The sequence below is a fragment of the Balaenoptera physalus genome, assembly GCF_965194825.1.
Source record: "Balaenoptera physalus genome assembly, chromosome: 3".
NCBI lineage: Eukaryota > Metazoa > Chordata > Mammalia > Artiodactyla > Balaenopteridae > Balaenoptera > Balaenoptera physalus.
Genome location: NC_138890.1, coordinates 65,042,148 through 65,058,033, shown reverse-complemented (window position 1 = coordinate 65,058,033; position 15,886 = coordinate 65,042,148). Strand labels below are relative to the sequence as shown.

The 15,886-nt window shown below is 52.1% G+C and overlaps 1 protein-coding gene across 3 annotated transcripts in view; it reads left to right on the top strand.

The window, feature by feature from the left end:
- CATSPER3 (cation channel sperm associated 3) overlaps positions 1-15,031 on the top strand; it is a 58,841-nt gene extending 43,810 nt beyond the window's left edge. For 2 of the 3 annotated variants that reach the window (XM_082454795.1, XM_082454794.1), the window contains one exon: positions 605-15,031. In XM_082454795.1, coding sequence (XP_082310921.1) covers positions 605-710 — 106 coding nt within the window. In that variant the 3' untranslated portion in view covers positions 711-15,031. The remainder of the gene's footprint in view (positions 1-604) is intronic. The other variant, XR_014261780.1, reaches the window with a different exon arrangement.
- The last annotated feature ends 855 nt before the right edge of the window (positions 15,032-15,886 follow it).

The following is a 15,886-nucleotide window of genomic DNA, read 5'->3' as shown; positions in this document are numbered from 1 at the left end:
AGAACACCGCTGGCTGGCAAGTCAGACGCTGCAGCTCCTGGCTTGGTGCTGTGTGACTCTGGCAGAATCTTTGTCCCTTTCCTACCTGGCACAGGAGGGGCTGACTCTATGGAAGCAATGTGTGTGAAGCTCTGAGCTTGGCCTGGCCCAGGGCTGTGCTCAGTGTAAGTTAGCTGGGGTCATTCTGGCCATTACTTGCAGGAAGGGGAGGAGCACGATTAGCCTGGTTTCTCAGCAAAAGCTGCCTTGAGGGCTTCATAGACAGGAGGAACTAAAAGAGGGGATCTAGGAATGCCCAGTGTTGGCCCAAGCGTGGATCAGGCAGCGTCTGGGCACCTCCACGTGCTCACCTCACTCTGAGCCCAGGAGTCTGTTGCCTTTCACCTGACACATGCGGTGAAATGACTTTACTCCTGGGGCCACAGGTAGGGTGGCACAGCCGGGCTTCCAGCCCAGCCCTATGTGGCTCCAAAGTCCTTGCTCTTCCCTGACCCCACACCTACCAGGAGTGGTGAACGTGCAGGTGTGAGAGTGCCGCGGGCAGGGCCAGGGCGGCATGGACCCCCTTCGTGAGCTCAGGCCTCCTCTCCGCCTCCATTTCCAGGCTTCAGGAGCTGTACTACGAGATCGTGCACGTGCTGAGCCTGATGCTTGAAGACTTGCCCCAGAAGAAGCAGTCCCAGTCCTTGGAGAAGGTCGAGGAGAAGTAGCTGGATGTGGGCACCCAGGCACCAAGGGCCTCGCAGGCTGTGACACCCTGTCCCACCAATTAAACACAGGTTTTCTGAGTTGGCCTCTTCACAGCTGCTGTGATCATGGCATTTCTCCACCTTTGGGAACTGGGCCTGAGTAGATGCCCATGAAGTCTGATTCCCCCCTCACATGACACAGCCAGACCTTGGGAGTAGGGAGTGGGGAGAGGGAGGCTCAAGGCCCACCCTGACCAGAAGACACACCTAGGGTCCACACTGGCTCTCTCCTCCTTTGACCCCAGCATCAAGGACCCACCGGGTTCCTGGGAAGGTCACCTGAGGACCCCGGACCGAGAAGGGCTTCCAGCGGCCGCATAAGAGTGCGTGGCTCCTTTGAGCTGGTGTGGCCCTGTGATCCTGGAAGCTCTGCTGCGCTCATCTTTGTGGGCGTGCCCACACCTGGCAGAGCTACAGCTCTCTCTGTGCACCCAGAGCCCTGGAGGCCCCTCTTTGGAGTTCTACTCTGAGTCTCCCAGGCTCGCAGTGATGGTGGTGCCCCAGGGGTGCAGCCGTGACTGGAAGGATACTGTTGTGTGGCATGCAGCTCAGGGGGGCATCTCATGCAGGGGCCAGAGGAGTGGCAGCATCGGGCGCTTTGGGCTGCTCCCTCCCCTTAAGTTAGTTAGAACTCTTTACTCGAAAGGTGCCATTTTCTGTGTCATCCCTGGCAAAATGACTGCCACAATTGGCAAGGTCCTGGCACCACCCCGGTCCAGATATCATGGAGCCATCTGAAGGCCCAGGTGGGGCAGGGTGGCTGGCACCCCTTGCTCCCGACTGGCCAGACCAGAGGCCCGGCAGTGCCCCCTCTGCTCCCATTTCTGGGGAGTGTTCTTGAGGCCTGTCACCTTGGCGGTGCCCTATTCTTAGAGGAGAAGTGAGTTCTGGGGTGGGACTCCAGCTGGGGTGGGAAACCAGCATCTGTAGCTGGTGCCCAGGCCCACCCTGGGGAGTCAGTTCAGTAGAAAACACGTAGAATTGAGAATGGCTGGACAAGGGTCCCATGGGTGGCCCGTGGTCTCCAGGCCTGGATGATGGCGCCCCTGAAGCCAGAGGACAAGGGCTGGTGGAAGCTGTTACTCATGGTTTCAGTCACCCGACTACTATTTCCTGAGCTGTGCAGGGTGCTGGGGGTTCTGTGACGAGAAAGCCACAGTCTCGTCCTGGCCCTCTTGGTGCCCACGGTTATCTAGGGGAGACAGTCATCCGGCCAGAACAGAGGAGAGAAAATTTCCCTGAGGAAGTGACAATAATTGTTTGAATGCAGAGAGCATGTGTCTTGTAAGATACTCAGATCATTTCCATTTGCAGATGATCACACTCAGGACCAAACTGAGAACTGTGTGAAACGGTGCCCAGAAGGATTGCTCTGGAGCGTGAGACCCATCGCCATGCAGTGGGGGAGCCCTCTGAGGGCAGGGCGTCTAGCCTCGCTCCTTCCTCGGGTGGAGAGAACTTTGTGCCAGTGCCCTGGGAGGTGGCCCTGAAGTAAGCGGGGTGTACACCCAGTACCTAACTGTGAAGGGGGTGACTCTTGGCTGGGGGCTTCCGGGGGGGCTCTGGTGGGTGCAGCCCAGTCAGCCCAGGATGCAGGCCTCAGGCAGTGGCTCCGATTCAGGGCTGGGATAAAGCAGACGTTGCCAACTGCCCACACTGGATGTGCCAGTGTTGCATGGGGGAATGCGGAAACACCTCCGCCTGCTGTCACTAGGAATCGTGGGAATTGCCCTAGGCCTCTGGGAGTGAACAAAAGATTTAAAAATTTCTGCAGGGAGGCAAGTTAGTGAGTACCATGGTTTTAGAGTCAGGAGACTTGGATTCCTTAATCAGGTGACCTCGGGCAAGGTGTCTGGTCTTTTGAAACCTCAGCTATTTCGTCTGAGAAATGGGCTGATAAAACTGATAAAACTGTTCAGCTATAAAGATCAAGTAAAATACATGTGACAGTGTAAAAAAAAGAAAGACATAGTCAACTATGGTTCGTGCTTCCTGGCTGTCAGCTCTGCCTCTGCGGTGAGGCCAGCTGCCGTGGGCTGTCCTGATCAGGGGCTGAGAGGGTCTGGGCCAGTGACAAGATGGCCGGGGCAGGGGTGGGGGCGGGATAGGTGCAAGCATGGAGCTGAGAGCAGGAAGCAGAGATCAGGAACCTGGGGGTGGGGGGGAATGCGTGTCCAGGTGGAGCTGGTACGGGATGGCCGGTTGCACCTGCAGGGCCTGGTCCCAGCAGGGAAGCCCAGGCACGGGCTGTGGGGCTGTGGTGCGGGAGGGCAAGCTTCCTTTAAGGGCACAAGCAGAAGGCTCTCACAGAGCAGGGAGCTGGGAGAGGGTGATGTGCAGAGGGCTGGCTCAGTGCTGCTGGCAGAACAAGCCGCTGGATATTTGGTGTAAAGTCCCAGAGCAGCATTTCTGTTTGGCTCTCTTTGCCTGCAGAGCAAACACTGGCAGATTGGAATTCCCACTTGGGCTCTCACCAACTCAAACAGGCTTGGCCAAGGCTTTCAATTGATTTGCTTGGGGCAGAAGTGGCTCTGCTTGCCCAGGCCTGGCTGTGGAAAGCAGGACCCTCCTCCTCCTCCCCCCAGCGCCGGGATCCAGCAGAGCTGTCCCCAAATGGCTCGCCCATCTCCATCCTGCCAGCTGGGCGGTTTGGGGCGGCAGTGGGATACCCGGGACCTGGGTCTGAGTCTTCTGGTCACACCCAGCCTCTCCCCCAGCTCTTGTAAGAAGGATATGGAATCCAAGGCTAGGGGTGTTTGGAAGGTGGCTGGATTTTTTTTTTTTTTTTTAAACTGCTTGTTGATTCCACCAGCAGGAAGCAGTCTCTATAATATGGAAATCCAGGCAGGACTGAGAATATAAGTGCTCCTCTTCAGTCCAACAGTCCCTAAAAATCCAATACTGAGACGCTGGAAACTGCACATCTTGATGTTTTCCCCAAATGTGGGTGAGACAGGACACCTTGTAAAACGAACCGCCCTTCACCAGGTCAGGAGAAGACGGGTCTGAATTCCTAACTAGGCTACTCAGAAAGGAGAGGTAATTGTTGCTGATTCTAGTCACAGGGGTTGGGAAATTAGGAGAAAGGAGCTCAGTGTGATGGGGTGAGAGTTACCAACACACGAACACCCCAATCTTCCCCACGCTCTGCACCAAGAATTTCGTCTGTGCTTGGTCAGCCACATGCCTGCCGCACCTTCCCCGAGTTCTAGCTCTGATTTCACTTGAGGCTTGGTGTGATGCAGCCCTAGGGGGATGGGGGAGGCAGGGCTGGAGAGCTGGAAGGAAAGGGGAGCATCTGTGCTTTCTCGGTTGGCTCCTGGCTCCTCCTTCACTGTGGAGAAGCAGGGTAATGGGCAAGGCTCATTGGACCTACACGATAGGAGCCGGGACATGGAGGAGGAAGGAAGTAAAAGCCAAGGCTGGGAGTCAGAGACTTTGGACAGAGGCTCTGACCCAGCTGGAGGGTGAGAATGGAAAGGGGACAAATGGAGACAGCAAGTATCCTTGTAGGGTGACAACTGGATATTTCTTGAGAGAGGCAAATTATGATGGGAATTATTTAGGGATGATTTTTGGTTGCTGAACTGTGTCTTTCATTTATTTGTTTTTATTTTTCAAAATTAATTAATTAATTTATTTTTGGCTGTGTTGGGTCTTTGTTGCTGCACAAGGGCTCTCTCTAGTTGCAGCGGGCAGGGGCTAATCTTCATTGCGGTGTGCAGGCTTCTCATTGCGGTGGCTTCTCTTGTTGCGGTGGCTTCTCTTGTTGCGGAGCACAGGCTCTAGGCACGTGGGCTTCAGTTGTTGTGGCACACGGGCTCAGTAGTTGTGGCACACGGGCTTAGTTGCTCCGCGGCATGTGGGATCTTCCCGGACCAGGGCTCGAACCCGTGTCCCCTGCATTGGCAGACGGATTCTTAACCACTGCGCCACCAGGGAAGGCCTGAACTGTGTCTTTTAAAAATGGAGCCCTATGAAGAGATTCAACCATGTGGGGTCTGCATCATGTTTGGGTGACGTAAAGATGGCTGTGTGTAATAAGGACCTCTTAGGCTAAAATTGGGATATGTTTAGAGGGCTTTACGAACCACTGACTGAGCCTCCAGCTGTGATCTGAGGCCTCTAGGTGAAGTACCCCTGAGGGTGGTGGCACCAAATGTGACTGGCATTTTACAAAATGAAACTGAGGTCTCAAAAGGAAGTGTGGAAGAGGCCAGAAGGGGATGCAGAGTCTGCTCTAAAACTCTGAGGAAACTGGAGGTTGACCCCAACTTTTGTAAACTGGTGATGGGACAATGACCTTTCACAGCAGAGGCACCCCACTGCCCAGAGCTCAGTGTCCTGAGAGCACAGCTGCCCCTTGACTCCCTCCTTACCCACTGGGGCCTTGATGCCTGAGACTGGGGCATGAGATGAAAAGACTCTTCAAAACATGCTGCTGGGCCAGCGAAGGAGGAGTCCAAGCAGAGGTCAGGCTGAGGCTCCAAAGGTATGGCCTGTTCTCTTTGGCTGTGGAAAATACCACCTTCTGTTTTATCAGTAGTTTTGTTTAAGACACTTTGACATATATGATTTGAATCTCATAACAACACTTAGGTACTTTCATTATCCCCATTAAACAGGTGGCAAAACTGAGGTTCGAAGAGGCAATGTAACCTACCCAAGGCTGTATAACTAAGGGGGAAGAACCAAGCGTGTCTGGCTCTAACTGCTCTGCTATAATACGGTGCAACGTCCTCTAGGGAATTGTTATCCTCATCTTATAGGTGGGCAAGTGGCGCTCAGAGAGATTGTTACTTGGCAAGATCATCACTGGAGGGCAGTTAGTATTTGAACGCAGACCACACATGTCCCCCTCTGCTCTACTGTCTCACAGCAACCTTGTTCTTTCTTATCAAAGCTATTTTTTGAACCTTAAAAATCAAGCCCTAATTCCCTCCTGAGCAGGGCCTGCCTCTGGGAGGAGGGAAGGTGGTCCCTCAAACGGGTCTCATTTAGCCAGTTTCCTGGCACTTTCTTGCTGCCTGGTGGAAGCTCTGAAGTCTGCTGGTCCAGCGGCTCCTGGCTCAGGAGCCCTGGGAGCCCCGGAGATGGAAAGGGCAGCAGGAAGCAATCAGTGTGTGGCACCTAATCAGGAAATTATAGCCTGGGCAGAAGAGGGGTTTGGCTTAGAAGTCACCCTTCCCTGGGTTTCAGTCAAGCAGGCCCACAGGGAGGCTTGGCTGGCCGATGGGATGTGCTGAGCAGGCGTGAGCTCAGCAGGCAGGATAAGCCAGCCTCGTCATTGCTGCCCAGGAGGCTGGCTTCCTAGGTGGGGATGCTGTATTCCATCCTTTCTGGCCCCCTGCCTGCTCCTGTATCCACTGATACCTCATCAGCAAGAGGAGAAGCTGTGGGCATCAGAGGGGGTACTTTGGGAGGTTCTTGACCTGAGTCGGTGACTTTTTACCTGATTCTTGAATAAGCAAGTGGAAAAGGTGTGAAAGAAGTGTCAGGTGGAAAAAGCCAGGTGCAGAACTGTACATACGTGACACCATTTGTATTTAAAAAAAAAGAAAGTGAGAAATAAATAAAACCACACACACAGTGGCAGTGAGATATTCTCTTTCAGGTGGCAAGGACGATAGACGAAACCTAGTATTGGCCAGGGTATGGAGATGGCACCACCGTTCACTCTGGCAGTGCAAATAGGTGTGGCTTTTTCAGAAAGCAATATGGATTAGATTTTATGCATGTGTTCCTATGGCCCAGCAGTTCTGCTTATGAAATTATCCTGAAGAGCCAAATGACAAATGCACAGAGATGCAGGGATAAGGATGTTTACTGTGGCCTGTTGTGATAGAAACACAGCAAAAGAAATCAAGGAATTACCTAATGCCCACTGGTGAGGCGACGGGTTGAATTAGTATGAGTCCTTACATGCGGCCCCTAAAATAGTGATTTGTTGATAAGAATAGATGTTCTTGATATTATATGATTGAAAAAGTGGCTTCTAAAGCAACATGTGATCTGACGTCCTTTATGTAACACTGAGTGAGTGTATGTAGCATATGTGTACATGCACGTGTGTGTGCTGAGCGATGTCTGGAAGGATAATCATATTAGTAGTGGTTTGGTGGTCTTGACTTTGTCCTCACACTTTTCTGAACTTTTTGAATTTTAAGAATCAATATGTATTTTATAATCAGGAGAAACAACACAATTTTCATCTTGAAAAAAATGCTGGGAATTCCCTGGCGGGTCAGTGGTTAGGACTCCGCACTTTCACTACCGGGGCCCGCATTCGATCCCTGGTCGGAAACTAAGATCCTGCATGCTGCACGGTGTGGCCAAAAAAAAAAAAAAAAAAGTTAAGCAGTGTGCGTGGGTGTGTGCGCGTGTGCGTGTGTGTGCATGCATGTGCATGCACAGCTGTGCCAGTGGTAGGTGGAAGGGCATTCCAGGCAGAAGGAACCACAGGCACAAAAGAAAGAGGGTGGGAGCTGCGAAGCTGGTGTGGCCACAGCCTGCAGTATGGGCGAGGTGGGGGGGAGATTGGGGAAGTACATTGAGCATGATGCTGAGTACCGCAGCTTGGCAATTTTGAAGCAGGGCAGTGACCTGGCCAGATTTGATTCTTGCTTCCTCTCTGAGAATGGCCTGCTCCCCCTCACCTGGCATTTAAGGCTTCTCTATTCTGTCTCCCCCTTCCTCTCCCCATGTCTTCCAGGGCTCCCCTTTGCCCAGCTCATTCTCACCTCCACTCCTGCACACCCATTCCCATCTACCTGTCCTTCAAGACTCAGCATTAGGCTCCCTCTAACAGGAAGCCTTCCCAGATTGCTCTGGTTAGCCTTGATATCTCCTTTTTCATACTCTCACCCTTGAACTTTCATACCTGACCTTAAATCAGATCATAATTCCTCTAGAACCAGGAGGAGGGCCGTGGACTGAGAGGTTATGCTGTAACACCTGGATGCCAGTGATGGATGGGCTGACATCTGCCAGCATTAGAGTCCTGATGGGGGAGGAAGAAAGCAGGCAGCAGAGACCCAGGAGTTATTTTGAGCCTATCATGTCACAGGCACAGTGCCAAACATTGCACATAGCTTTTCACATTTATCCCCATTGTACAGATGAGGAAACTGAGGCTTAGAGGGGTTATGTGGCAGTAAGTGGTACAGCTCTGAGTAGAACCCAGGCTCTGTCTAACTCCAAAGCCCACACTCTTAACCTCTGTGACCTACTTGTCTCTGGTTCTCATCCCCCCAGAGGTTGGCAGGGCTGGGCCTGTCGTGGGGCCTTCTTGTGCCTTGCTGCCCCAGACCCAGTGGAAATGGATTTCAGGGTGGGAGGGTGATGCCATCTCACTCAAGTGGTAGCTCCTGACCCAGGGGAGGATCTGGGGCAGTGCAGCATCCCTGCTGAGGCCTTGGGAGTGCCACTGTCCCCAGTGACATAAAGCGAGATATTTCCCTGTGGGCCAGCTGGCAGGGGCACTGTGGGGGAATCTGGAGGGGAGGAGGCTGGGCATGTTGACCAAGGAAGAGCTTTCCCACTCAGAGATTCTCTAGCAGCAGGAGGTCAGTGAGATGATAAAGGACAATTTTGTGCCTCTGAAGCAACAGCACACCTGAAAGCCTTACATACTGTTCGCGTCCATGGTCTCTTCAAAGCCTGACAGCAAACCCCAAGAGGCAAGCAGGCAGACCCAGTGCCCACTGACAGAAGAGGAAACTCGGGCTCCGGGAAGGGACAGCCAGACCCCAGGGAGGAGCCCAGCCCAGGGGCTAGAATCCAGAGGGGCCCTGGCCTCTCCCGGGCACCTCCCCCAGCCTAGGCTCAGTGGGTACCCTTGCCTTGATGGGCTGGGCCAGTCTCTGTGAGCCTGGGGGGCTGCCTGGGGGTGGCCTCAGCAGAGACTGAGGAAGAAGCAAGAAGCTTTAGAGGCGTGGGCACCAAGCTCAGGAGAAGCCATGAACTGTGTGTGCCTGTACTCAGGACCAGCTTCCGAGACTCAGCAGGAGTGCTAGTTTGGGAGATGGAGGGGGGGGTCCTTGGCCACACTGTCTTGTGTGTGTGTGTGTGTGTGTGTGTGTGTGTGTGTGTGTGTTTTGTCCAAATATAGCCTTTATTAGATCATGTCTACCCAGAGGAAGAGAGAGGTGTGTGCATGAAAAGGCTGCAGTAAGGGTGGGGGTCAGCATCCATTCTAGCGTGTCCTGGAAAGTTCCCAGCGAGGCCACAGTGGGAACGGTTTGGGGAAACCCTTGCTGGCCCCGCCACCGCCTGGCAAGCGGCAAAGTGGCCGGCTGCTTTGTGGCTGCAGTGTCTTGGAGGGTTTTCCAAGCACTTTCCGTGAAGTCACTGGGGCGTTAAGCTCTTTGTTCAATTAAATGGGTTAATGTGCTTTGTCTGATTCTGATGAATACTAATAATATAATGTGATAATGGCGGTAATGGTGCTCTCAGCTCTGATTATCACATGTGCCGCACTGTCCCAGGCACAGAGGGAGGTGAAGCTCACATTCCCGCACACTCAGGCCTCATTTTCCACTCATAAAACCCCTTTCTTCAAAGCTTTTCCAGCCCAACTCCCTATATCCATTTTCGGGACAAATTACCAACACTTAAAAAAATTGGTCCATTTTGCGTAAAAGCCAAGTCCAAATTACTGTTACTTTCCCCTCTATGTTTTGAAATTTCAAAAAGAGAAGGGTGGGGAGCTGAGGGGGACACAGGGGATGGAGAGAGGAGGCAGAAGGGGAAAGAGGGAGAAGAGTGTATGAACAGGGAAGGAAAAATCAAGCTTTCTTGTTTCAGTAAAAACGTATTTCTGGAATGATGTTTCAGTTTACTCAGGCAGAAAAATCAGAAATGGTGTGCTTATTAAACAGGCTAAGTAAGCATGACTATTTTTAGTAGTGCAGTAAAACCTTGGTAATTTGGACCCTTTAATAAAGATTCCATGATCATGCTGGCTGGCAGGCACACACAGTGTGTGCGTGCATGCGTGTGGGTGCACGTGTGTGTGTGAAAGCAAGGTAAGAGTGTAAATAGGTTGCTGAGTTGGAGGATTAGGAGGGCGGGGCTGGGGGATGCAGCGAGGGGACAAATGGGACAGGGATGGGCGCCCTTACGGCTTAGGAGAGCCGTTTTTAAACTGAGTTCTGTCTGCTTTGCAATATACAAGATCATTACAAATTCTTCTTCTCTCTGAACACTCCTCTTGGCACCTACTAATTTGGCATCTGTTTAAAGAAGAAAGTATTTGAAAACAAAAATTTCACTTCTGTAAAAATCTGTAAAGGTTTACTTGACACCACCTGTCACACTGGCCTGCCCCCAGCGTGAGGCTGAATCCTGGGGGTTGACACATTATCCCAGGGAGGTGATGACTGACCCCTCTGGGGTGAGGACAGGGACCTGTAGGCAGAAGGCCACTCCCTGTCCTACAGATCACAGTTCTTTGCATTTTTAAGATAATATTTGATGTTTCATTCCATCATGACAAAAGTAATACATGCTTAGTGCGAAAAACATGGAAAGGAAAAATGAAAAAAAAAAAAAATCCCTTATTTCCCACCACCCAAAGGTAGCTGGTGTTAACACTTTGTTAACACATCCAGTAATTTATCTGTACATGTGTAAAAATAAAAATGGTACCGTGCTTATATAATGTTCTGTAGCTTGCCTTGTTTAGTGTTTTGACAAAGAAGCTCAGTTTTTAAAAAAAGGCAATGGCAAACCTATTATTTAATTTTATGCTAAACTTATAGAGAAGTCATCGGCCCCATTTACTTTCTCTTGGCCATATAGTAGACACTTAGTAGGGGACGTGTCCTTAATGGGGTCCCACTGCTATGCTGCACAGAGAGATGGAGGATGGGTGAGGGCCACAAGGGGGTTCAGCTGTAACTGGGGCCTCAAAGGGTACCAGTTGAAGAGGGCGGCAAGGAAAGGTTTTCCAGCAAGCACCACACCAGCTCTGGTAGTGGGTTCAGCCCCCAGGAGTCCTGGGCACCAGTCTCTGAATCCCTCTCTGGATAAGGTAGAGGCATAGACACAGATATACTTTTTTTTTTTAAAGTGTGATAAAAATGCACATAACATGAAATTTACCATTTTAACCTTTTTTAAAGTGCACAGTTCAGTGACATTAAGCACATTCATATTGTTGTGCAACCATCACCACCATCCATCTCCAGAACCTCTTCATCATCCCAAAATGAAGCTCTATACCCATTAAACACTAACTCCCCATTCCCCTCTCCTCCCTGCCCCTGGCAACCACCATCCTACTTTCTGTCTGTATGAGTTTGCCTATTCCAGGTACCTCATATCAGTGCAATCATACAATGTTTGTCCTTTTGTGTCTGGCCTATTTCACTTAGCATAATGTCTTCAAGGTTCATCCATGTAGTAGGGTCTGTCAGAATTTCCTTCTGTTTCAAGGCTGAATAGTACTCCATTGTATGTACATACCACATTTTGTTTATTCATCTGTTGATGGGCATGGGTTGCTCCTACCTTTAGGCTATTGTCAATAATTCTGCTATGAACATGGGTGTACAAATATTGTTTGAGTCCCTGCTTTTGTTTCTTTTCGGTATGTACCCCGAAGTGGAATTTCTGGATCATATACTAATTCTATGTTTACTTTTTTTAGGGAATCACCATACTGTTTTCCACAGTGGCACCATTTTGCATTCCTACCAGCAATGCACAAGGGTTCTAATTTCTCCACATCCTTACCAACACTTGTTATTTTCTGCTTTTTTGGTAAGAGCCGTCGTAATGGACGTGTAGTGGTATCTCATTGTGGTTTTGATTTGCATTTCCCTAACGACTAGTGATGTTGAGCATCTTTTCGTGTGTTTATTGGCCATTTGTCTTCTTTGGGGAAATGTCTGTTCAAAGTCCTTTGCCCATTTTTGAATTTTTGTTGTTGTTGTTGTTCAGATACACTTTTAAAAGCAGCGCCAGGAGCTGCCTGTGCTGAGAGGGGGGGAGGGAGGGAGTGAGAGGAGGAGGGAAAGAAGCAAGAGAAGAGAGAAAGGAGTGGGGAGAGGGAGGAAGGCCAGGATATGTCTTGTGGAGTGAGGTATAAAGGAAGGCAGCCCTTCACTTCTTTTATTCAGCAGATCGTTACTGAGCACGGACTATGTGCAGACACTCTCCACACATTGCTGTCCACACCTGTTTGCCGCTACATCCTGGCTCTCGGGGGCTGCAGCAACCCTGCCTGCGGGAGGCCGTGCCCACAGAAGTTAAGCCACAGGCTCTGCCTGCAGTCAGACAGGGTGAGATCCAAGGCTCTAAAGCTGCGTGCCTTTGGACAGGTCACATGACACCCCGAGCCTTAGCTTCCTCATCTAGAAAACGAGGCTCACAAGATAAATAAAACACGTACAGCACACAGCAGGGGACGGCGCATAGTGAGGTGTGTGACCACGTGACCGATCACTCAGAGAAGCTTTCATGTGCCACGAAGGCCATCCTGCCCTCTGCCTCCACCCTGCTCCAAATGCAGCTTCCTGCACCCTGACTGCTCCTCGGCAGCGTCCTGATTCACGGGATCGCAGGCTCCCCAACCTGGCTGAGCGCTGGCACTGTGTCTCCTGGGTGCCCTGCAGCCTCTCGGTCAGTGGGCACCGGCCCTGGGTTACACAGCCAGTTGGGAGGCAAGGCCCAGGGCCCTGCGAAGGCAACACAGGAGTGTGAAGACTGGGGTTCCTGTGGGGAGAGGGGCAAGGAGGCAGACCGTCAAGGGCTGAGAGGAAGCCTGGGAGGCAGACTAGAAGCGCCCATCTAGGAAACGAGACGCTCGTAACACTGAACGAGACAGGAGTTTGGATTTCATCGTTGATATTCCAGGGCCCTGCCTTCACCAGGAAGCTTCTCTGTGTCCCCGCCTGCCCACCTCATTCTGCTGCCCACACCGAGGGCTTCCTCAGTCCCAGCTGTCACCTGTGTCCTCCGTTCCTCTCCCACCTAGCCGAATGAGCTTGGCAAAGGCAAATCCTGGGGCCTGGGGCCCTTTTCCTCTCTCCCAGAGCACAGCTGAGTCCAGCCTGGACACGAATTATAATTTTCTCCCTCGCCACCCCCACTCCCTAGCCCAACACCAATGTGATTCCCATCAGGAGAGTTACAGAGGGCCCAAGGCTGGGTTACTGGGGGCCCAAGTCTAGGATGGTTCCAGGGGTGGAATGAAGTGGGGAAGGTAAGGCAGGTGGGGAAATCAGCAGGACTGTCAATCATGACTCACATTCATGGCACCCAGCAAAGCTGGAGGGAATTCCAAGTTGGGCCCCAAATGACATTTTCAGAAATGACCTGTTGAGAATCTTAAGAGATGCCCTATTAATGTGGAAAGTGGGGGACAGGGCCCTCAGGAGGAGAGGCAAGACATCTCACTTTAATAATAATAACATCAACAATAACAATTCCAACATCAATAACAATTTACTGAGCACTTACTATATGCCAGCACTTTATGTGCATTATCTCATTTAATCCTTTAGACAGCTGTGTGAAGTGACTGTCGTTATTCCCTTTTACTGAAGAGGAAACAGGCTCAGAGACCTTAATTAAGCCTCTTGTCCAGGGCAACTCAGAGGTAGCGCCAGAACTCAAACTCTCGCTCTCAAAGACCACAGCAAAAGTTCCTGTGGATGCCCGAGCCAAGTAATTGGCCCAGGAAATGGGGAGGTCCCTGGGCAGAAAACCACCCTCACTCTCATTTCCCAGACTGGCCCTCTTGGCGACGGAGGTCCCACTGCTATTTCATGGGGCAGCAGCAGGCTGAGGCATGTGGAGCTGAAGGGCCACCCAGAGCCACCTCTAGGGCTTGGACTCCCCAGGCAGTGCCCCTCTGCAAGGCAGCTTTTCCAGCTGTGATTTCCCCCTCCCCCTCCAGGTGACTCTGGTGGCCCAGAGGGAGGGCCATAAAGCTAGGGGAGGTGACTCGGCTCCTCTCCCTCAATGACCAGGCACTACAGGGGTTGCACACAGTGGCTCACCCCATTCTCCTCTGGTGCCCACAGTGCCTTCAAACCCGTGCTGGGCACCAGCCTCTTGCCCTCTTGTCCCTAATTCATGGCCCCTCTAAATCTGCAGCAGCCCTTTAGGGGTCACTTTGTCAGTACCAAGTAAGAACAAATCTGCTTTTCTATTTCCTGCGGGCCAGTCCTGTGTGGCCAGCAGAAATTATGATCTCTTCAAGGTCAGACACCCTCCCCTGCCATGTTGCCCATGGTGCTTGGCATGGGGCAGCCCAGTGCGGAAGGTAGAGAGTGGGGAGTGACTGGGTTTGAATCCATTCCATCACTTCCTGCTGTGTGGCTTCTTTAAGCCTCAGGGGCCTCATCAGGGAAAGGGGATAATGAGGATCGTTCTCATAGGGCTGCGGTGCAGGTAAAAGGGGCTCATCTATGAGAAGCGTGCCCTTAGCAGAGGGCCCTGGACCCCGAATGGGCTCAGTATATGATACCGCTTGCCACTGAAGACGGAGATGGCGCCACCTCCCCCTGAACAGCCTTGCCTGACTATCCTGTTTGAAGCAGGACTTTCATTTTTTCTTACTCACAACACCATGTTCTTTTTCTTCAAAAGCACTCAGCCCAGTTTGTAATTATACGTGTTTGTTTACTTGTCCATGAGAGCAGGGACTGTGTCTGTTTCCCACTTCTCCATCCCCAGCACCAAGGGCAGGAGCACAGTATATGAAGCCTCCCCAGTCTTCTTTGGGCAGAGCAGGACTAGGACTTGCTGCCTTTTCTCAGAGGACGTGACTTTCAGAACCCCGTGTGTTCCTCATCCCCCCCTCCAGAGATGACCCTGCAGTTGGTGTAGCTAGGGAGGGCTGGGTACTATCTGCAGGCACAGAATAGATGGGGGGGCCCAAGGCTGGGTCCTACACTCACCTTGTTGGCCGTGGTCCTTGATGGATGATGGGGTCATTCTGCACTGCTTCTGCCTTTCCTCCTGGCTGCAGCTGTTTGGCCTGTGGCCCCACCTCCACACTAAGTCTCTACCAGAGCTCCTCTTCGGCCCTCCTCTCACCTGAGACCGGGTCTGACTTTCAGAGAGGCCTCTCTGCCTCCCACTTCTCTCCAGTCCCACCTCCTTCTAGGTCTCCCCTGCCTCCTGCTCTCAGCTGAGACCAGGGCCCCCTGGCCTTGGCAGATGTGTGAGGCTGGGGGAGGCACTCTGAGTCCAGATGTGATTGTGTTTATGTTTCCAGAGAGTGAGGGGTCGGAGCTCTGGACTGCAGCCGTTGGGGGAGGGGTGGTCTGGCTCCAGCCCCCTGCCTCAACCTTCCCTCCCCCCTCCTCCCTCCTCCAGCCTGTGTATCTGGCCCTGTCCTTCTCAGAACCCTTCACTCCAAGTCCTACAGCATCAGGCTGAGCCATCCTCCAGCAAGGACCCCTCACTCCTCATCTGAAGGTGAGAAGACCAGTGGAAAGATGCCTGGTTTTGGAATCCGTGTGACCTTGGCCCAGTGCATGGTGTGATGGAGCCTTGGTTCCATCATCTGTATTATAGGGACAACACTCCTGACCTCAGAGGCAGTGTTGACCCAGTTTAGGAATGTGTGCATCGGGTTCTCCAGCTATTAGCTCATGACTAAGCCCATGGCTGTGCCCCACTCCCATCTAGGGCTTGCCTGGGTCCAGCTCCGGGGCAGTGACAATCACAAGGTGATTCTAAAGCAGAATACCAACCCCTCCTTCCTCCCGCGCTACAGCTGCAGACATTTTGTTTTGCCATTAGAAGTGACTTACTTAAGGGAAGCAGAATTTACAGGCAGTTTACAGGCTGGTCTTGTTCAGTAGTTTCCTAAAGTCGGGGGAGGGTGGCGGCGGCGGCGGAAGCAACCGATAAGTTGGCATGGAAAGTAAGTGAGAAGTGAGTTCTGTGTGATGGACACTTCCACCGGAACAGTCATATGCCCCTGGGTGGGATTTCGATGTGGAGGCCCTGGCTCGACTCTGGCGGATCCAGCACCCTTAGTCCTCCTGGAACAGCCAGAGCAGGGCTCAAGGTGGGGGCACCGGGCCTATAGGAGAACAGGCAACCCCAGGTCTAAAGAGGCTCTCAGCGGCTCCCACCGCCAAGCTCCCAGCAGACAAAGGCCGCGAAGCACCCTA